Consider the following 23,366-nt stretch of genomic DNA (forward strand, 5'->3'; position numbering starts at 1 on the left):
ACATCATAGCTGGTTTTGGTCTACCTAGTGCAGTCTGGTTCAATTAGCCAGCCCCTTCTTTACTAAGTATTGGGAATTTTGTTCTCAAAATGAGTTTTTGGTCATGTGGGCAGCTATCAATAACAACATAAAATGTCTCCATCAACTTAATTATTATTCAAAACCAATAAATCTTTCCCATCCTCATACATCATTATTCTGGCTCCAATAAAATCTACCCTCTTGTGAGGACATGATTCATCACAGTATGATTTTGTCAAAGAATTCATGTAGGCCATCAGAATTGTATACATTTAAAGGCAACCTCAGAATATTGAAAGTCACCTAGATATTTGGTTGCTAAATGGAATTGGCAGATTTTGGGAAAATGCATTTAGCATCGAAGAGCATCATTGCATGTGGCATAATTGTTTGGTTCAGATTCCAATTCAGAAGTAGTCAGAACCGATCTGGATTTTATATAAGCCTGCCAGGCCATGGCTTCGCCAGTGCCAAATTACACGGGCCCCACAATACTCACTATTTATCATCACATTCACAAATCTCCATTACAATCTGCCAAGCAAGAAACAGCTCATCACCACACTTGCCAACAAACAAATTGAGGGAATAACGCTTATTTTTTCCCCCTTCCTTTTTTTTTGTCATTTGTCTAAAATGTTTTGATATTGGAAATATTATTGGGATATCAAAGGAAGAGACATTTTGTTTTAAATTAAATTATAGAATTCAAGAATGGAATTTATTACTAATGGATCACAAGTACAAACAATGGGAGAAGAAGATACAAAGAAAAGACAGTCCACCATCAACCAACCAACAGAAGTGCATCACATTCCTCTCCATGATATCCTTATTAGCCTAATTCTAATTAACCATCTCCATTCCTCACTAAAAAAAATACAAAACACAGAGAATTATACATGATTTTTATATTACAATACCACCTTCAAATACATCAATCACAACCCAAAACAAATCCGAACATCAAATCCTTGACAATAATTAATTAAATTAAAACCTGGAAGAAAAAAGAAAAAGCCAACTCATTTCTTTCCTCGTCATAGTCATGGAAAACCCAATACAAAATAGATTATACAGAAAGAAAGAGAAATAAGGGGGAGAGAGAGAGAGAGAGAGAGATTGAGCAACCATGCATAATATAGTATGCATAATATAGCATCTATGAAATCTAATTAAATGTGTTGATGAGCTCAGACCAAGAACCCAAAAGCCAGAGCTGCTAAAGATGCAACGAAAGTGGGCACAAATGTAGTTGCATCAGATGTTGGACTAGGAGCTGGAGCATCAGCAGCGGCAGCTTTCTGGATGGCTGACAAGGCAACCATGACAACAATCAGTAGAGCCACAAAGAGCTTCATGTTCATTGCCTCCATTTGCTTTGCTTGTCTTGTTTGGAGAAAACAAGGAGGTTATGGAGAAGAGAGAGAGAAGGTAAAAAATTTTCTTCTTGGAAATGGGTTTTTCGTGAATGTTGCTAGCAGAGGCAAAGAGAGAGAGAGAGAGAGAGAGAGGCAGTGCAAGGACAATGGCTGTAGATGGTTTTGTTGGTATATATAGGATTATATAAAATTAAAACCCCACAAAACAGAGAGAGAGAGATTCAAGGGCAGCTGCCCAAAGTGAACGTTGGTTAGTTGATGAGGAGGTGTGTGCGACAGCCGACAGGGTGGCCTTGCCCATTTGTTGCCATACAGCTGTGACTTTCGCCTCTGTGGGTCCCCACCTTTCGCTGTCTTTTTAACTACTGTTTTGGCATTTTTGCATATTATTCCCTTTTTACTCTCTCATTTTTTTTATTTTAATATAATTATATTTTCATTTTCACATTATGGGTTTTTGTTTTAACCATTCATTCATATATAAAATGCTTTTTCACTTTTTTGTCTCTTTGGTAAGAACTAAGAAATGAGAGGCGATGAGCTGTTGAGAGATTTCTTCCTAGATTTCAAGTGAATGAATGGTGCATATATATGTTTCTTCGACATCCAATCAGTTGTGCTGCGTTTGGGAAAAATGAAATGGAGAAGAAAAACCACCCTCTCATCGATTTGGTTTTTGGTTGGTTAGAAGATAGATATCATTCATTCTTAAAACTTGAAAGGGAGGAGTATTAATTTAATGCAGCGATATTAATTTAATGGCATATAGAAGAAGAAAGTAAGAAAACTATTCAGGGATTTTAAAAAGAGGAGGACTATTTCTTCTATTTCCTCCATAAATTGTAAAAGCATTTGGAAGTTGAAGAGAAATAATTTTGGGCTTGATATCCAAATGAAAATGAAATGCTAACCGTTTTGATGTCTACACTCATGGATGGTTAAGAAGGTTCACAAACTTTATACCAATGAAGTTGGTGCACTGTCTGCATCATCGTGCATTCCATATCTTCCACGGTTTTGAATGGAATGATTTTATCAAAATGCAAATGAACAAATTTGGATTAATCTCAAAAAAGGCTTCTCTGTATTTATTATTTTATTCATGCAGTGTAAGTAGCTTGGAGGAGAAAAAGTAAACCATATATGGAGAAAATAATAGAAAAGAAGGGCAGTTACAGAATTATATATATATATGCAACAATTTGCAAGGTTAAGCATATAATTCAAATGTCCATAAAGTTAAAACTCATGAATTCAGAAACTTAGGAGGTGGGTTGAAATAGACAAATATTCATATTTATCCGATCTAAAATTTAATGGGTTTGAGACAATTTCCCCTAAATAAATTCTTTCAGGCTCATGAATGAATTATGAATGCCCTTTACTTTTATGTAACCAATCCTCTTTTTTGCTTTCTAAATCCCAACTCATGACCGTTATTTAAAAAGAAAAAGAAAGAAGATTCAACAAAAAAAGATTTTGAAATTTGTCAGGAAACCACTTGACATTGCTCCAAGCACAAGCCTTTCGGCTCTTGATTTCAAACAAAGGTAGCTAAAGACAGAAAAAAGAGCCATAAAAAAGCCTCACCAAATTAACATTGCCAAGTAAGCTTTTTTCTTTATCTCCCATGCAGTAACCAAGCAATCCGCTTTGGTCACATATTAGACCACCTGCCATCAATTCAATGAGCAGCGAAAGTCTCTAACAAGAAAATTAATCCCAAGTAATTTAGCTAGCTTAGCTACTTTTTAAATTAATTAATTAATTAATTATTATTATTATTATTTTTTCTTTTCAGCATCTTTATCATCTCAGAGTGCTTGGGTCACTACGTATAAGCAAGCAATAGCCTAAACCTTGAACATGGATTACAGTTATAGGGAGGTGAAAACATAATAGATTGAAATGGTTTTATATATTCATGAGGTGAGCACTGGGGCACTTGCGGGAAGCATGTTTAACAATCACGTTCTGCCCACATTACCTTCTTCTTTGAATATGGTTTTGTATGAGGGATATATATCAGACCCAGACCCTGTAGATCAACATGTATTTCACCGCCACCTCCAATCCATCGTCAACATGGCAGATGAACACCAATCAAAGAACTAATAATTTTATTTGTTTATGTTTTTTTTTTTGGCTACAAAAAATCCCCAATTCAATGACAAGTGTGATATAATTTGTAAAACCAACCAATTACGTATCAGAGAGAGAATCATAAAACTCTACATTGGGTTTGGACTGTCTTGAACATGTTGGTCTAAGTGATAAGATGCCAAAAATCTGAGTATATTTGGTTTGACTTAATATTCGCATTCTGAAATGTTTCTTCATTCATTTGTATTATTTATTTATTTTTCATTTCAAATGATGAATTTTGATTGCATTTGATAAAATATGTAAACCAAAAAAACTAAAAAAATTTAAATCATCGATAACGCCTTGCAATAGCATGTAAATTTATTTTACTTAATTGAAAATATAATTAAAAAGCAGCATAGGTATGAAGTACACGTATTAACAAGAATTGAACTTGGATGCCCCCTTTTTATTTGTTTAGGTTTTAGATTGTTAGGGAGAAGGGGCTGATTTTCCACGATGAGGAATCATGATTCATGACGTTGATGAAACTAATGGGGCATGTATCACATCACGTGTCCTAGAGTCAAACCCAGCAAGTAAGCCAGCCCAAAGGCCCAACGCCTACCACTCCAAAATCACAAGACCAATATGAAAAACAGGGTATTTATGCTGGAGGGAAACCCATCTGCTCGTCCATTAAGCATCGGATGGTCAAGATTGTTTACAAGTTCAATAATCAATTAGTGTTTGTTATACTTTTTGAGGCAAACACAGAGAAAGAAAGAGAGACACAGAGGTTTGGATTGGGTGAAGATAACAGAGAAAGAGAAAAAGCGCCGATTTTTTTATATCTTTGCCTCTCAAACATACACATACAGACATACATTATTATTATTATTCAACTTGTATGATTATCACCCTGTTATTTCATTTGTTTATTTATTTTGTTTTTGGAATTTCATTTCTTTTTTGGGCTTTCTCTTCAATCCATCGGCCAAATATGCTCCACTCTTTCTGAGTTTCTGAAGCTGTGCTGCCATGTAACGGAATTGAAGTTTACTCCTTGTAATGTCTCTTTCATTGTCCTACAATTTTCTGTACTCTGTTTGGTTTCCCGAGAATTATAGCATTAACAAAACTCGAACTTGGATGCAATCCTTATGCACTGCTTAATCGCATTGGCCCTCCCTCCACGTTTCTCAGCAATCAAACGGAGCAGAGCATTTCTCAGATCTTCTTAAAATTTGCCATAATAAATTCGCTTATTGGTCATTCAAATGCAGGATATAATCTGAGAGGAAATACATTGTTTTCGCCGTTCCTACTTAGATCTTGCTTGAGGTTAGTTTTTGGCTTTGCTTCAAAGTAAAAGCCCAAATGGTTAATAATCTTTAAGGGCTGGATTCATTTTTTTATTTTTTATTTTTGGCAGACACAGAGATAGAGAGAGATGGAAAAGGAAGGGAAGAGCCTGAAAGGTTCTAAAGCAGCTGCAGAGACAGACTTTGTGTTACAGTGGGGAAACAGAAAGAGACTTAGATGTTTGAAGGTCAAGAAAGATCAAAACTTGAACCCCAAACCATCATCCGACTCTCTGGGGAAGAAGAAGATCCCTGCTTCTCGTGCTGTCACTCTTGGCAAAGACTCTTCTTCGATTCCTCAGCGTCTCAATAAGTAATTATACGAAAACCCATATTATTTATTTATTTATTTATTCATTCTTTCTCTTGTTTGTGCTTTCTGGGATTTTACATGGTCTGCAGAATCCAAATTGAGAAGGGTTTCAAAGCTTTTTTTATTACTATTATTTTTATTTTTTTTACTTTTTGTTAACAAAAAAGAGCCGGAGGAAATTGGAAAGAAAGACGAAAGAGACTAATTTGTTATACAACTGAAATAATGTAAGGAAGGCAAAATCACAATGATCAAATTAAATGAGAGCTGGATAGGTGTTTTGCTTACTGCATTTTTACATAACTGTGAATATGGGAAGGCAATAGTCCTGGTTTTTCAAGTTGTGTTTTGTCACAGGAATTGTGGTTCGCCAATGAACAACAGAAAGTCGTCGGTGACATCACCGGAGAAGGAAGATCGATACTATACAACAAGGGGATCACTGGGATTAGATGAGAATGGGAAGGTTGTGGGATTGGATGATCATCGTCATGGTCATGCAGGGGACGAAGGAGGAGGCTTTGTTTGGCCAAAATTGTTTATTTCATTGTCGAGCAAAGAAAAGGAAGAGGATTTCATGGCTATGAAAGGTTGCAAGCTTCCACAGAGGCCAAAGAAAAGAGCCAAATTGCTCCAAAGAAGCCTACTTGTATGTGTTCCTGATCCATCTTGTCGGTTTTAGGCTGATGATCTCAATTGTGAGTAGAAGAATGTGTATGTAGTTTGGTTTGGTTGCTTATATTCCGTCATTTTTGGCTCCTAAATTGTGTGTGCAGTTGGTGATGCCAGGTACATGGCTATCAGACTTGTGCCAGGAAAGGTATGAAGTGAGGGAGAAGAAGGCTTCAAAGAAGGTAATGCCTTTCAATCTCCTCTTAGACAGAATTTGCTTTGGTTAAAGTGTCTTAAGTTTCAACTCAATGGAGCCATAATTTATAACGGAAATACATGAAAACCAAATTTGATGTGGATGTCTTATGCTGCAGAGACCCAGGGGACTGAAGGCCATGGGAAGCATGGATAGTGATTCTGAATGAAAAATGATAAAAAACAGGCAACAAGATATGGCTTTTTCTTTTCATTTTTGTTTTTTTTTTTTTTTGGTTTGTTTTTTGGGGGAGGATCGGGGAGAGATGAGCGTATATTTACCTTCTTTCTTTCATGTTGTTGGGGCAAAATTACTTCCTAGTTTTGAGATATGGATAATAAATTTCATTCGAACTCCCACTGGTTTCTTAGGGTATATATATATATATATATATTTTTTTTTTTTTCTTTTTAAATTTCAATTGTTTAATACCATCGAGACTCACAGGTCATATGAATGGCTCAGATCGCTATCCATATATTGAGCTGTTCCATTTATGACTCAATAGAGTTCATCGTAGATAAATCAATACAAAAGTTAAAAAGGAGCCCCAAAAAAATTTTTTAAAAAAAAAAAAAGACAAAAACAAATAATTCAATTATAGAACCACACATTAACCTAGCTACATGTGTGTACATTTTGTTTTATTATTTTTACCATAATGTTATTTGCTAAAAGTACATAAATCGATCGAATAAGAGAGTAACACATTGTGAAATAATTGATATTTAGAATGAATCAATGTGAACCAACCATTTATTATTCATTGTCTCGCAGCCTCATGCATTATTAAATTATTAATCAACCTCTGGAGGAAGATAACGATGAACATGTCAGCAGACCGATACAAGAAAACAACTCCAGACAAAAATAGTAAACAAATAATTTTCTATATAAATGTAACATACAAATGATTCATGGTTCCAATTACAGGCATCTCAAAATTGCAGCTGAAACAACACGCAATCCCAGCTGCATTGCTTTTCTTTTTTTGTCCCCTAGAACTAAAGGTTACTAATTATTTTTTCTATTGCTTTCTTTTGCTCTCATTTACATGATGAAACCTATACTCCATACGACAATTTTTATGTACAATTATAATCCACCGAGCACCCTCTTGATGCCAACATCTAAATGATCTAACAGAGAGGAGGAATAAGGTGGAGTCTTCTAGTTTCCACAAGCTGGATTTCCATGTGTAGCAGCCTCGTCTGTGAAGGTGTTAGGGTGAAGGTGTTAGCGCTCATCTGAAATTGGCAGCTTGCACACTTCTCGGCGCGATGTCAATCCAAAATTAGAGTGGTTATTGCTCTTTGAATAAATGGCTAACCCCGAGGCCATCCTTGCAGCTGAGAATAAGGTCAGCGTGTACCCTGTCAGGAATGGACAAACACAGCTATGCATCTGCAATACACACATCCATACTATATTCACCATACGTGCCTTCATAAGTTATAACTACTTGGAATATATCAGGATTTATGGTTGGAAGATCCGTTTCTAATACCCAATTGCCACAGAACACTTCAGCTCTCATACAGTAAAAATGTATGTGTACAAATATGCATGCATTATTTCAAAAGGTTTTATGTTTCCTTGAGAAAGATTCAAGATATTCTACTATTCCGGTATGAGAAGAAGAATGAAGAGTGACATCAGCCAAAAACTCTTTTTAGCATCCTAAAGAAACATGAGCAAAAGCAACAATATATCTAACAGGTTGACCACTATCAGAAACTAGAAAGAGACCAAAATTTACCTCATGATTTAGTGTATGGCTAGGCAGCCAACATAATTTGCCTGCAAGTGTACCTCGGCCATATACAGCCCCAGCATCTCAAAATTTTGCACATATGCAATCTCAGCCCAAAGGAGAAAAACTAACTGGAAAGCTAACTCTGCTAAACTACAAGGCTTCCAGGGATATTGATGCTTTGGTAAAAACAGAGAGAACAAATGGAGCTTCTTCCCCAGGGTGTATGGTTGTAGGTACTATTGTGTAACCTTTAGGATCAGGCTCCAAAACCATTTCACAAGATATTTCTCGAGAATTAACATAATCTGTTCCACCAACTGATTCATGTAGGTAGATATTGTAAGCAGCACGGCGGCCACGTGTTTTAAGTATCCTCATACCAATGTAAAACATCATTGAATCATGACTGGATTGATAATTTCTAAAACCAGCTACTGTCCTTGAGAAGCTCACACCCTACATGCAGATCATGGTTAGAAAAATAAATATCTCCAGAAGCAGAGAAAGAGAACAGTTTTTACAAATACAAATCCCTGTCATAAGCAAAGTTTACCTGAGTCAGTGTAATAAATACATGAATAGGAAATGATGCATCTGGCCCAGTAGCCCTCAGTCGGAACTGTGGATTTTGGTGCCATGTATCATAATCTTGGCAGCCACCAGCACTGTAGCCTCGCCATTGGCCATGAACAGAGTAGCGCATCTCCCGGGGGTAGATTCGACAAACATATATAGATCGGAAATGAATCTGAAAGTCTTGCCATGACATCCAGAATATGCCGTCTTTTGACTGTTTAAAAAGTACAAAGGACTGCAATCAGACTTCATTTTACGGTAACCCAACAGAGACAACTGCAATTATGACATGCCTTCTTGTAGAAGGAAATGATATGGTAGACATATCCATGATTTGTAAGAAATAAAACAGAATGAATTAAAATAACCTGAGGAACATGCTTTAACTTGTGCTTAATCCTATCGGTCCATTCAGGTGATGAGTCAGACCAAGGGCCATTCCACTCAACTTCATTGGCCCATGGATTTCGAATCTGAATAAGTTTGTGGCCATCTACCTCTCTAACCTGAATAACAATGCATTAAAAATGACTACCTTTTAATAAAAATGTCTATAGGCCACATCATAAGGCAAGACAAAATAGAGATGGTTCCAACTGACCTGCAGTAATGAGTATGCATGCCCTTGCACAATCCCACTGGAGGAAATATGCACATCTGACCCTGATGGACTACCAGCACCAAGTAGAAATCCTTCTTGTTTGTATCGCAACAATTGGGACCACAGTCTACCGCTCGCAAGATCAATCTGGGCCTGGGCACTCCTCATATCAATCTCCTCACCAGCACCACCAGTAAGGTCTACAAGAGCATCCTGAACAAGACCACCTTCTAATGCTTCATAAGAACCATGCAATTTGGCATATGCCTTCTCCAATATGGAGACCCATAGCTCGTAACCTTTCCTACTAGTAGCAAATGCTGGTTTACCCGGTGTTTCACATGGAATCCAATCATCGACAACAACAGGTACCCACTCACCCTAAAGTGACACGAGAACAGGCTTCAGGATGATTATAATAATAGCAGTCGAAAGATAGCTAATTTAAATTTTATATGACAGCTAACTGCCATGTCAATAATCGCCATTGCCATCAAAACAGATGGCCACCATTAGTTCAAAATACATATAATACAAAGTGGCCAGAGTTGGTCATTATCCTAGCAAAAAATAAGCGATTTTTTCCAACTATTCCAACGAAACCAAAGCTCACAATTCTCAGTGCATAAAGTTACTGATGTCCTACAGCATTATAGAATTGAAGAAAAATTAAAAAAATATAAATAAAAAATAAAAAACTAAAACGTTTACCAAAAGATGGTGTCATATATTCTCCCTTGCCTTTCTTTTTTCTTTTTTCTTATTGTTTGTCAGCAAGGTACTAGCGGTTTTGGTTGCTTTCTAGGTTTATGACAGTTTCAACAACATTTCATTTGTAATTGGGAAATAAGGAAAAAAAACAAGAAACCTAATAACATATCTAGTACGTATACAAGTTGACCATTAGGATGCATGCTGTTCTGAATGTGAAACACAGTTTAGCTGTATACGGTCCAAAACATTATTGAAAAAATGATACCACCTGAATACAGAAACGGACAGTATAGATCCCTTCCTCATTGTATTCCGGAGTAATAATCACTTCTGATATTCGTGAAACCTCCGTCAAAACAGCAACAGCACTAAGAAACCAACAATCACCTAACCGACCCTGTTGAAACACATAAAAACTGCTTACAGAAGGGGGGAAAAAAATAAATAGACAAAAAAAAAAAAAAATTGAATTATTAGGTCGCAAAAAGAAAGACCTGACAAACATCAGAAGGATTGGCAGCCCCAGAAAATAAGCATGGGTGAACATCAAGTCGACTCTCTTTTACGATATCAGCTGGCCTCATCCACTGAGAGACAACCTAGATTGCAGAACTAAAAAAGTTAGGATGACCAAGATAATATAAACAACCAACATCAACAAACAACTGGTTGGGAACCCAACTTGTAACTTTGAGGGAGGATTATCCGGATCCATAAATAATGAATGATCATTTGGTGGAAACTCCTGATCAGTAAAGTGTAGTTCTCCCCTTGCGGAGAGGGCTTCTTTGACAGCCAATTCAACTGAAAGCATTCTCTGGTTGATCTCTTCTTGAGTCTCCATCCTAGGTTTCCTAAACTTCCTAGCAAAAGAATCCATATCAATCAACACCCCTTCACGTTCTGACCTTCTTTTCCTCCCACTTGAGTATTGTCCATCCCAATCTACATCATCCCTATCATAGAGATCTACATCCGCAGGATCACTATCCCATTCATCAACCTAAGTGACACAGACGGAAGCAGAATCAGTGAACGCATAAAACCAGTTTTACTCTTAATTCCATAGATAATTATTAAGTAATTTATTAAAGACACATACCCTGGGCGGTGAATCTGTCCACTGCCAATTATCTTCAGGAAAATCTACCATACCAAACTCAGTTGAGCCAATAGCAGCATGAAGGGCAGCAATCTCATCTTCAGTTAAGCATCTTCCCCATAGGAAAACATCCATTACATGCATCTTAGACTCAGCTCCTTCACTATCAGACCTCCCAAATGCATCCATATCTGTAGGTGGTCTAACACCAACCCAAACTTCCGTCCCTTGATCCCAAATACTGTTACCCACACGCAATGGTAAACCAGTCTGATAGCCATCAAAACCACCATCTAAATAGCAAGTTGCCTCTCCTAAATCGGCATCAATTGTCATCGTTACCATGTGCCACCTACAAAGCAATTAAAGAAATCAACTCGAATGGCCACTAATAACTAAAAAATGTATAGAGATTTATTTATCGAAGACTTGGATAAAATGTTGCTCCAAGAAATATATAAGATATGTAAATTAACAAAAGTGATATAATGCTCATTAATCTGATAAATTGCCTATATTCTTGCCAAAGAAAGGAAAACATCAAAACCTTCCATCTGCAATACTAGCAGCACTGATGCTCCACTCCTTTGCGACTGTAGTTTGTCTATCACCTTTAGTGATCAATCTCAGCCCCACTTGTCCTGCTTCAATACCTTGCTCAGAACCAGCAACCAAGATTTCCCAGCAAACTTTCTTCTGAAACTCAGTACCTAATAGGCAAACTGGCCCTGACTCGGGTTGAATCATCACTGCAATGGAAAAGCTAACCTTCTGAGTTTGACATAAGCCAGGATCAATCTGGCCACAATGTCTGCCACTTGTCGTTGGTTCATCATCAAGAACACATACAGCACCCAAAACTCCCGTCTGTCAATGACATAAACAGCATTAATCCCCATAATTGCATAGGTTGACAACTTATAGTACCAATTTTCATTCATATACAAGGAGAAAGGTCCTAACTAAACAACCTTAAATGGACAAGCAGAAAAGATAAATTAAAAAAGGTTATACAAGATTGAAACAAAGGAACAACCTGAAATGCAGCAAAATATTATATAGTAATGTCCTCTCCCAGATTCAAGCAATAATAGTAGCTACAAACAAGGCAAACATAGAAAATATCTTGCTCAGAGCATACCATCATGCCCATCTAGGAATGACTAATCAATTCATATGGAAAGGGAATGAGGACATCATTTATGAAAAAGTAGCCATTGGAACGTCCAGACATGGAAACTATCATGTTCATGAGTAACTCCAAAAGAGCACATACACCGCATACAATCTCAATAAAAATCAAAACAACACCTGAAGAGCTCGACGAGCTAACTGGGTAGTGCGTATCCGGCGTGCAATGTTTGAAACTCTTTCTCGTGCAAAAGAATCATCAAGAACAGAATCACCTCCCACAGCACGGACAGCAGCAGCCATAGCTGATGCTTCCCTGCTGCCAGCATTAGGAATAGAAGAAATGAGAGAAGCCTCTATCTCCTTCCACTTACGTTCTTCCTTCTCCAGGAGAGCCTTTCTTCTTTCTTTACCTCTCCCTTCCTCTTCACGTCGCTGCATTAGAAGTTCCTCTTCCATCTCCTTTTCTCTTATGTAACTGCAAAGGAACAAAATAGAGCATTTAGGAACATAAGGAAAGCCTTGGACAGCCTCATATAATTGTAAGAACCAAAACACATGTGCAGCTTCTTACCTCTCTTGAATAATCTCAAACTGCCTTCGGTCCTCTGGCATCCATTTCTTTATTTTCTTTGCACTTAGGTCTGAAAACCCTATGCTATCAAGAAAAAGTCTCAACCGAACCTCATCCTGTCATCACACAATTACAATACCATATTTAACAATAAAAACAAAAGTATTCTGGATGACAAGCAACAAGAATCATTGGTTACCTGCACTCTCTCCGCCTTAGCAGTTAAACCAAGCAAAAGAAGTAGATAACCTCCAAACTTATCCCACATATAAACCCATTCAGTATCAATTGCCTCTTCCAAAGTCAAAATCCGTGCATGAGCACACATTTTTCTTCTGTGATCAACATCGTTTGTTGGCTCACGGTGGAAAGTCCTACCATACCTCATTTTGCAGAAGCAGGAACCTGCAACTAATTCCTCATTTCTTAAACGATCTCTCAGTTTCATGACATCTGCTCTTGGAAGAACAAAATTCCCTGCCCTATCACGCATAATTGTAGGGTCTCCAACTAAAAGAGCAGCTGAACTGGCAGACCTCTGTGGTGCTGAATAAGTACCAGATAAAGCATTTCTGGTCTGCAAGGCAAATAAAGTACATCCATATTAAATACAATGCAATACTACTTAATCATACAAGTGAACCCTCTTCCTTCCACAAGCACATTCAAATGATTACTTAGAGGAGATACGAACAAAGAAAATAAAATGAAAATAAAAACCTAAAAGAGATTAACTTCACTGAACAATAAAATGAAGCTGTCCTTCAAAATACAATATAACCTCATTTTGCGAATATGCAAGATTTATAAACAATTATAATTCAACAAAGATGCTAATATTGCAACAAGATTATAAACAATTATTCTCAAGAGCAAGATCTTCTACCATCACCAATACATGGTACAAAAATAAAAATTTTCAGAATAAGACTATACATCCAAATTTGGCTCCATATACAAAGTGAAAACAATCGCCGCATATCACCAACATCTCAGAACATCAATTACTGTAACCAATAAATATTTAAAAACAATATGATGCATACCTTGGTGGCAGATCTAGCAATAGCTTGAACAATGGTTTCCTTGCTTAGAAAGTGCACTGCATCTTCCATCGTCTAGAAATAAATGAGAATAATATCCAGTAAGATAAAAGCACATTCAAATGAAATACAAATGCAGATTGAATAGCATAACTGAAACAACTAAACCGTCCAAACTTTAAAGAATATTGCTCATCCATTAATACTGCCAGAATTCACACTCAATACACTCCCCAGTACACAGATTAAATAGCATAATTGAATCAATCTTCCGTCCAAACTCCAGATCTTGCTTATCCTTTAATATTGTATGCAGAATTTACACTCAATATACTCCCAAGTATAGCAAGTAGTATGACTGCAAAATTATCACTAATATGCAATAACCTTTAGAGTCAAGCAAGGACGAGAAACAGCAAAACCAAAGGCCACAACAAGGGTAATTGCTGAAACAGCAGCACCAGCAAATGGAGGATAAATTTTCAAACTTGCAACAACACCCCATCCTTCAGTTGCTAAAGCAATTCCATAAAGCATCAGAAATGCAGGACTGTTGAGGAATAAGAATGAGAAATATCAGATCAATAAAAAATGAAAATGAAAAATATAGTCAAATATCTTGCATAATTCATGTTGATACATAAATATTTGACACTAGAACAGAATAAGCTCTTTCTCAACAAACCTGACATTCTTTCCACAATCAGCATGGGCATCATAGACATATACAGGGAGAACTCTTGGAGAATAGACAACAATAGGAGGTGACAGAAGAACCTGCACAAAAGTAGCATATTCTTTAATGCAAGATCAAGAAGATGCAAAACAAATAGAAATTAGAAAATAAGAAAACAAAACTCATATCAAAATTTAAAACTTTGTTCATAATATTCTGCGTCAACTCACAGTCAATGCCCTCCCAGCAAGAAGAAACAATACCGAAAAATAACCAACAGATGCTCCAACAAACGGTTTGTCTGAACAACCATGTTGAAAATGGTAAAGTTAGTACCAAAAGACGAGGTGTTGCCATATAATTCATGCATACTTAAAAGAAAAAAGAGGGGGGGGGGGAGATCACAAGAAAGTAAAATATTTTTGGTAACACATCCCATCTTCACCTTCAAACCATCCAACAAGAAATGCTGCCAAAGCCAGAAGGAAAGCGAGGAAACAAACAAAAAACATCTGGGTCCTTGTCAAATAGAAATTGTTTGAAGCCCAGTGGTGGATAGCACCAATAGCTAGTACAATCAAGAGAAGAACTAAAAGGAATGACACACCAATCTGTTGTTATGTCCAAAGAAGCTCGTCAGGTAACATACAGGTGGAAGCTAACAAAATCGAGGATATCATTAATACTTTCTTACCGTCCAAGGTTTAATTACAACTATGACAGCTGCTATCGCACCAAGCAGAAGAAGAAGACCAATAGTAACAAAGATATATACACCATGAGAAAGTATCCAATCATCATCTTTCCTGAAAATATTATCCATACCATCTTATTATTTTGACAAGCAACAATCATTTCACAAAGTCCATATCTAAAAACCCCAAGTCATGGGCTTGAGCTTCAATGTTTAGCTACTTGAGAATGAACAGAGTTAACTCACCATTTATGCAACCCAGAGCAAAGAGATAGCAGTGCTGGAATACACATCAAAGGAAGTAAAGCAGCAAGGAAGTCACCCTCCGTTGGAACTTGGTCATCTCTAGACTTTACAACCTCCAAGTAGGATGCACCACAAAATGACAAAAGGACAACTACAATAACACGTTACATCAATACTATAAATCAGAAAATAAATAAATAAATAAAAGAATAGACTTCAAGTACTAATAATATTCAGTACAAAGGAAACAAGTCCAGAGAAAGAATATTAGACAAATTACCTGTGAATATCCCAACACACACAGCAGAAGACAGGGAGAATCTATAAGTTGCAAACCATGAAACAATTGGGAGAACACCAGTAACAACCAGAGCAACTGCAGAGGCCATAGCCCAGCCAAGGTACACAGATGATGCATATGGAGAGTTAAAGCCATTCTGCTCTCCAGTCAATCCCTTGTATCTTAAATCATCCAAAGGCTTGAAAGACACTATTGTACCAAGCGCTAATACTGATGCCGTGAATACTGCTACACAAATGATAAGGACAACGCCCTGACAAAGAACAAGTTGTAAATGGAGTTGCATAAGAGTTAGATAAAGATTATAAATTTGTCCAGAGGAAAAAGAAAGTAGAAAAATAGGTATAAATTAGAGTAAAAGAATATCAGGACTAATGTGTCATAAACTTGGCAGCCCTATAGATAGCTTCTATAAGTCATAGACTAAAAGACTGCACTCTCCTGCTCTACCATTGCCTATTTTCAACTTGAATTTGTTGCTCTCTATCGAGCTTATATTCAAATTAAATTCCATATTTCAGCTTTCCTTAACAGAGGACATATGCTCCAATATGATGAGATACCAATAACAATGCATGCCAAGATCTAAATTACCAATATACCCTTAACACAAAAATTAGAATTACAGTCAAACCAAAGAACCTCACTAAATGAAAACTAGTATCTACTAAGTGTAACAAGCAATCCTATGTTTAAAGTTGTGCTTCTCATGGTCGTCTGAGATGCTTAATCCAGTTAAACATGGAGATTGGATATGGAGTAGAAACCTCTTTTCTTCCAGGGGTTTGATGGTTCCCATCCGGACCTCCGCATTGTAATAGGGGAAACCTAAACTGGTAGCCATTATGGATCCATATAGGAATAGCAACAGAAAGGCATGCCACCATAAGAGGGACAGTCAAGGATAACCCAAGAAGAACTGATGATTTGCTGCAAAACAAGAGAAGGCATTTATGCATATTAGAATAGATGAGCTTAAAGGCACAAAATTAACTATAACAAACCAAAGAAGAAACGTTAGATGAGAAAATACAAAATCTGCCCAATTCAAAGGAGGAAAGGAACTGCTTAACTTTTAAAAAAACAAATAGATCACTTAACAGAAAATTTCCAAGTTGACAAAAACAGTAATCAATTTCAGTTGAGATTTAATTACTAGTGTTAATGTTAAAACTTGAAAGAAACTTAAATTAGTCAAAATCCGGAATGAATTACTCTACTTTGCTGGTTTTTTTTCCGTTCCATTTCTGTTTCTGGATCAAATAATCACTCTCTCCATAACTATGCTATTATATATGGTAAACAAAATACAATCAGCTCAATAAGATCACTTTTGAACGAATGGTTATAATTTACATATAAGTAGTAAGGACATACCTCAAGAATGAAAGCAACAGCCCAACACAAGTGCTAAGCAGCCAAGCAACAAAACCATACTGAAGAAGCATGAATTTAAAACACAAAAAAGAAAAGAAAAAAAAAAAAAGTGTCAAAGGTTACTATTAAAAATATTGTAAAATTTACATAAGAAATACACTAACGAGTTCAACAATCACAGGCATGAGAAAAAAAGTGCATACACATACAGCAGTTCATAGCCAAAACAAGAAAAGAGGGAAAAAAAAAAATGGTTAAGTTCATGAATGAAGGAACTAATTATAATTAGGCATGATAACAACATAAGCATTTCAAAATATGATCAACTGACAAAAACTACACCTCCACTTACATTTATTCTTCAATCAACAGCCAAGAGTTACATAAATATATGTCTTAAGGAGGCATAGGCCACTAGCAACTGAAAACATTTATTAAAGAATTTACACATCCATCACATCTCTAGATGATCAATATATAGCTGCTCCCATATATCAGAATAGGAAGTTTGTAAAAAAGGGCTTGTTATACAAGTATTACAAGGTTCTAACACTGGCAAACTCAACCTGCTCATATTTACCAAAAACACCCAACCTGCTTCTTTGCATGCAAATGTATCCCATGTGTCCTCCAAGAAAGTTATTTTACCACAGATACACGTACAAACCCATCTTTACCATGGCACCAGAAACAACAACATTGCCACTAATAAAATAAACACAATTGTATCTCAAACAACCAGACATGGTATCCTTCCAGAAACTCAGGAGGGTTGGGCAAAATATACCTTGCGAGGTTTTGAGGACGTAGTCATTTCTTCAGCTTGAAGTGACCGGAGAAAAGCCATTATTGCACAGACAACAGGAGATAACAGCAACACCGCAAGGCCAAATTCAAACTACAAACAGCATTCCACCAATTTTGTTACTGAACAAACAATGGAGAATAAAAATATTACAACTAAAATTGAGCTCTTGCCAATCATATGAAGTAGACATGAAAACAATGAGGTACTACCTACTAAATCCATAATAATAAAAGAGGAGCCCCATTTACCTGTTGGTGGCTGGCATTAATTATTCTGATTGTCTTTGGACGGAAAATTGCCACAACAACTGTTTCAACAATGAAAACAAAACTGAAGAGAACCCATGCTCGCTCTGGGGTACCTGCTATATGATGCAAAACAAGTCTGGCGAATTGAAGCCATTTTTCATGCCCATGAAGTCTCAGTTCTTCAGATAAAGAAATTTGATTGGGCAAAGCATTCTCAACACTGTTGGAATCAATAATGGTGATGTCAGTGTTATCACGATGATCTCTATCAGCATCCAAACTACTTCTCTGAAGTAATGCTAGGATGGTTGGATCCAAGCTCTTCTCCTTCAACATCATAGCAAAGTTAGGATCTAATCCTTTGTCCTGCAAAAGACTAGCCAGTTCACGGTCACCTTGTCTCGCCCTTCGCTTCAACATAGATGTAATCCTAGGGTCATTCAACCTTTCTTGCAAGGCAAGAGCTAAGTTCAAATCTAAAGTATGTTGGTTTGCAGAATTTGATGTGCTAGATTCACAGCCTTGACTTTCAAGACCACTACTAGAACAAACCATCAAGGAGTTGTTGTGATCTAAGTTTTTATCGGTAAAGGACGTTCCCACTTCAGGCTCTTGAATTACTGAACGGCAAGAACTACTACGCAATGCTAAACTTGGCCTTCCACTTTCTAAGCTCTTATCACTATTTATCCCCTCATGCAAACTTGCTGTTCGACATAGAACATTATTCCAGTTATTAGCATCAACTGGGCATTGTGTTGTGCACCTGTGGCTTGCCTCAATAACATTACTGAGAGGACCTGCTTCAACACTACTACTGCGTTTCATGCTTGAGCCACAACCTTCAGATGAACTTGATGAACTGTTTTGCTCTTTCCTACGAAATCCCTCTCTGAGGCGGATAACAGTACTCTGCAGGGCATCTCTTCTTGCAGCTAATGGATTTGTGACTGATAAATGACGAGAAACAGCAGCCCCTAATAGCACGGATGCTACAACCGCATAACTAATGCAATGTCCCAGGTACCTAAAGGAGGAGGGGGGAAAAAAAAAGAAGAGAGAGAGAGAGAGAGAGAGCAAAATACTATTAACAGCAGCCCAAACAAGTGATTTCAAAAAAAGATTAAAAGGCAAACACGAACCAGTAATGAACCCCAAAGCAAATAAGGAAGACCCGAGATGTGCCAGCGACAAATAGTGCAGCAACACGACTTTTAAGGAGCTGGAACCCATATAAGCAAGCCCCCATGTTCCAATCTGCAGAATTCTAAATGTATAAGAATTTATGCATGACACTCCATCCACCTGATTAGTGTATAAAGTAATGCAACTAGCCAAAACACAGCAGCCTTAATGTACCAAGAATGATGACAGCAGCTGATGTAATCGCTCCTAGCCAACGTGCTTCGGTTGCAGTCATACCATATAAGATTGAGTAAATGAGAAGTACTACAAGTGAGCCAAGGTAGAGAAGTCCAAGATGTGAAGCCCTGGATACACATTACAATCTTTAAGAAAAAGAGGGGAAAGCCCATGGAGCTAATTTTAAAGAACATCAAATCAAGAAATTCAAATATGAATTACAAATGCACCTAAGCGTAAAAATAATTAGAAATTTAACATCCAACCAGGTCTCAAACCAAACCTATCTTACCTCACAAGGAACATGATAGAAAGCCTGGATGAGGTTCACAAAGTTACAAAAAGGAACAAGTTTCTTAAGATATGCTCCTAAGATATTCAGACAATTATATGCTGAGACACAATAGTTCACATTATAAACATTTATTGATAAAGAAAAGTAAGAAAGGAAAATTTAGCATACCCCAAAGGTTATCTACAATTGGATACATATAATAAAGAAGAACATTAAGGCTTGCCTGCTAGATTGTCGAGGATATAACTCATTAGGGTCTGGAGGTTCTGGTAAACAAGCCACAGGACCCACTTCAATACAATCAGAATATGCAAATTTGTATGCCTTCCTCACATACTCATCCACATCTAAGCCATTCCCTGCATATATTGATGGATGGGAATTTACAAAAGCAAATAAAAATGCAAACCACAAATTGCTAGCAGAAACTACAAGTTATTTCCAAAGTGAGATTGGCTTCTTGTGAATTATGAAGCAGAAATTGTGGAAGCAAATGATCCTAATCAGGAGAGAGGATTGCAAGCCATACCATTAAACACCATTCTACATATGAAGAGCATGTTGATTGCCAAGGAAATTGCTGAGACACCAAAAAAGAAACCAGAAGGCGAATACCGCTGAGATGCTTTTGAACCAGCTGTAACATACACAGCACAAAGTTCGTATGCACAAAGAAGGGCAACAGCCAGAAGAAGAAGAATAGCAACAGCCCCTGCAACAGAAAAAAGGAAACCAAAAGTGAAAACCTTTAGAGGAAATCAATCACTAAAATGTGAAATATTATAAATTTATCAAAGCAAAGGAGTAAAGAAAACAAAGGTCAAGCACACATTATTATAACTGTCAAAATAACCTATAAGCAACTGTACCTCAAATATGAACATTCTAACATGTGGAAGGTGACTAGCACATGAATGAATTGACAATACTTATGAAAGCAAGAATCTTTAATAACCCTTACTATACCTACACGTTCTGCAATTTAGCTAAAAGCTTCCATATTAGGGCAAGGTTTCACTTCTTTTACACAAAAGCAGACTGGCAGAGACCTTACAACCAATCTTAATAGTGAGGTAAACTTTTCAGCCAAGAACTTTGTCAATTTGTAATCTATAAAATCTATTTACCTATCACCACATCACAAATCATCCCAAACCCTAAGGTTTCATTCCCAACCTTGATCAAAATAAACTTTAAAATAAGGCATCATGTATGAAATGACTTCATTGCCAATATCTCAAAACTTTCTAGGTTTGTTGTAATATGTAAAGCTAACTCTCTCATGACCAAAGCCAAAACCCATCCCCATGTCTTCTCCTACACATCATGTATTTATTTTATATTTCTTAAAAGAAAAATATAGGAAATTTAGCAAATTGGAATATTTGTTGTCTAACATGCTCAAAATAAAACACTAAAAGCAAATCTTATCACAATAAATAAACTTCTAATTATCCAATAAATATGTGATTCTCAAGAAAGATTTTCTAAATTAGGAAACTTGACCAGCAGTTGAAAAGGTCTTAGTAAAATCAGTGTTATCTATCCAAATTTATACCGTATAATGCACTTTTCTTATATTACAAAAGTATGTTAAGGATATACATACTTGAGCTTTGCCATTGTGTTCTCCACCAAAGCATAATTGAATAGAAAGCCAACAGAAGAGCGGTACCAGCCATTATCACAGCCAGACCAATTATATCTCGGCCCAATATCACAATTAACCAGCATCCCCATATAATAAGTACCACAACTGGAGAGATAACTATTGTCCACGCAGAGAGAGACAGAAAACCACATAATACATCCAGCTGAGGTCCTTGCAAGATATGCGGCCATTTTCTGGCAAAAATCCAACTAAAATATATGCAGAATAAGAATCAGAAAAAGTATAAGCAGAAGAGTGAAAGGAATAATATCCAATACTGAAATTTAAAAAAGAAGATGAAGAAGGCTTCCAAAAAAACAAAAGTATCTATTATGTCTGCAGGAATAGAAGTGATATAGCAGTAAATACCTGCTCAGCATCCTAGAGCAAAGTATTTCATCCCTAAAACTTTTCAAGTTTCACACTAAAAAAATGCTTCATGATACAGCTTGAACCTTAGTGATTTTGGTAGCCATGTGCATTGAGACCTTAGATGTAAATAGTTAGATCTTCATTTCCACTTCAAGACAATCGGACGCGTAAGGTCATCGCATTTTTTCATAGTATCCAATTCTTCTTATTTTGTGTCACACCACACCAACAAATTCTTCACCAGGTTACTTACATTATGGTTGTCAGAAACTCCTATTTCTTTTTCCAGCTTTGTATCCACCATCTAGTTAAACCTTTACATCCTTAACCAACATTTCTCACTAGATTACCCTCTGTTTTTATGTTCAAATTCAAAATGTTCCGACTAATTAATTTACATCATATTTTTCCCCCACCAGTCTCACCATTGCTATGACAGGTTTAACAACTTTGGCAGCAACAAAATTTTATACCCTTGAAAGTCCGCATAATTTTCTATGTTTCTTAGTAACTTACACATAAAAGCATACTTTTCCATTGCCATGCCACATTTTTTTTTTTTCAAACAAAAAGCAATTCACTTACATACCAAATGAATCACTAGCATTTAATTGGCAAAAGCGTAAACCACAGGTAAGAGCCACTAGCACCTACTTGTATATTAACCCAGTACAATAATTTTTCTTTTGGTCAATTAACACAGTGCAATAATGCAACCTTTAATGTTATACCATCCTAAACCACATATAATAAACAACCATAAATCAAAATCTAATACCATAATTAGAGCAATGCATTTAATTTACTATAAGGTCAAACAAAAATGTCACGATAACAAAACAAGGTTTACCTATAAATCCTCCATGGCCTCCAATTCACAGCCCATAGAATAGAAAAGGAAGCCGAACCTAAAACCGAGAAAAGGGCTCCCGAAATTACGCACGCCAACAGCACGTGATGCTCATCGCCTTCCATGGCTTCCCTCTCTCATCTGCAGGACACATGCATCAAAACCAACCACCCCAATTCCTCAAAAAGAAGAAAAAAAAAAAAAATCAAAGCTTGATGGAAAATGACACATAAATAAAATGGTTGCTCACCAACTATAATGTAGTGGCCTGGAATGGGAACATCATGATGTTAAATTCAGCTCAAATAAGTCATTTTATAAATGGGTTTTGAAGTCTGCAACTAGGGTTGGGAATAAAAATTTGAGCTTGGCATGTGGTGTGAAAGTAAAGGAAGAACTGAATAAGAGGAAAGTTAAAAGCTAGGTTTTTTTTTTTTTTTTTTGGGTCAAAGAACAGAAGGGGGTGGAAATACCAGGGCTTGTTTGGTTATGGCTTGACTTTATCTTTTCTTTGGTTTTCTCTCAGATTGTTTCACAGAGAGATAGAAGGGGGTAGAGAAAGAGTAAAGATTAAAACCCTACTGCTATCTGCTGTGTTGGTTGTGTGAACTTGAAACTGTTGGAGTGAAAAATAAAATAAAATAAAATCACTTTTTAGACAGACAGAGAGAGAGAGAGAGAGAGAGAGAAGAAAAACGAAAAATAAAAAAACAAAAGTTGAGAAATAGAAAAATAATAAGGATAACAATAATATTATTAATAGTAACACAATGTGAAAATATAAAAACATATTTGGTTGCGAGTGGCAGACTGGCAGTAGATTTAGAATAAATGACGTGAATGCACGCGCCAATTAGAGCGTTGGATGTGAGCAGTTGTCGAGTGATGATTGGCAGGTGGAATCAACGGATTTGGAATGAAAGTGGGAGTGAAATTATTTAGACGGGAAATAATAT

At 36.6% G+C, this 23,366-nt stretch overlaps 3 protein-coding genes across 6 annotated transcripts; 1 reads left to right on the top strand and 2 right to left on the bottom strand.

Moving 5' to 3' along the window:
- Positions 1-1,028: 1,028 nt before the first annotated feature.
- Positions 1,029-1,538, bottom strand: LOC107415037 (arabinogalactan protein 13). Its single transcript, XM_016023301.4, has one exon. The coding sequence runs from the start codon at positions 1,395-1,397 to the stop codon at positions 1,215-1,217; it is 183 nt and encodes a 60-aa protein (XP_015878787.1). The 5' UTR covers positions 1,398-1,538; the 3' UTR covers positions 1,029-1,214.
- A 2,645-nt stretch (positions 1,539-4,183) lies between these two features.
- On the top strand, positions 4,184-6,433 carry LOC107415050 (uncharacterized). 3 transcript variants are annotated; one of them, XM_016023318.4, is made up of 6 exons: positions 4,187-4,556; positions 4,775-4,832; positions 4,924-5,165; positions 5,523-5,814; positions 5,942-6,019; positions 6,152-6,433. In XM_016023318.4, the coding sequence occupies exons 3-6, from the start codon at positions 4,942-4,944 to the stop codon at positions 6,200-6,202; spliced, it is 645 nt and encodes a 214-aa protein (XP_015878804.2). In that variant the 5' UTR covers positions 4,187-4,556; positions 4,775-4,832; positions 4,924-4,941; the 3' UTR covers positions 6,203-6,433. The 3 variants fall into 3 exon arrangements, with proteins under 3 accessions (XP_015878805.2, XP_015878804.2, XP_015878803.2); XM_016023319.4 differs by having other exon boundaries at positions 4,184-4,832; positions 5,955-6,019; XM_016023317.4 differs by having other exon boundaries at positions 4,187-4,832.
- Positions 6,434-6,904: 471 nt separating this feature from the next.
- On the bottom strand, positions 6,905-23,070 carry LOC107415049 (calpain-type cysteine protease DEK1). 2 transcript variants are annotated; one of them, XM_016023316.4, is made up of 32 exons: positions 22,661-23,070; positions 22,411-22,551; positions 21,147-21,397; positions 20,067-20,249; positions 19,761-19,896; positions 19,240-19,370; positions 19,023-19,137; positions 17,881-18,907; positions 17,612-17,722; positions 16,825-16,883; positions 16,215-16,377; positions 15,427-15,700; positions 15,147-15,297; positions 14,901-15,012; positions 14,652-14,817; positions 14,437-14,507; positions 14,216-14,307; positions 13,918-14,080; positions 13,534-13,605; positions 12,687-13,064; positions 12,488-12,603; positions 12,094-12,391; positions 11,330-11,649; positions 10,783-11,134; positions 10,363-10,683; positions 10,175-10,279; positions 9,949-10,077; positions 8,967-9,347; positions 8,734-8,871; positions 8,343-8,579; positions 7,793-8,245; positions 6,905-7,382 (listed from the first exon to the last, which is right to left on the bottom strand). In XM_016023316.4, exons 2-31 carry the CDS (start codon positions 22,533-22,535, stop codon positions 7,940-7,942), a joined length of 6,483 nt encoding a protein of 2,160 aa, XP_015878802.3. In that variant the 5' UTR covers positions 22,536-22,551; positions 22,661-23,070; the 3' UTR covers positions 6,905-7,382; positions 7,793-7,939. The 2 variants fall into 2 exon arrangements, with proteins under 2 accessions (XP_015878802.3, XP_015878801.3); XM_016023315.4 differs by having other exon boundaries at positions 6,905-7,437.
- Positions 23,071-23,366: the final 296 nt, after the last annotated feature.

The sequence above is a fragment of the Ziziphus jujuba genome, chromosome 4 (genome assembly GCF_031755915.1).
Source record: "Ziziphus jujuba cultivar Dongzao chromosome 4, ASM3175591v1".
NCBI lineage: Eukaryota > Viridiplantae > Streptophyta > Magnoliopsida > Rosales > Rhamnaceae > Ziziphus > Ziziphus jujuba.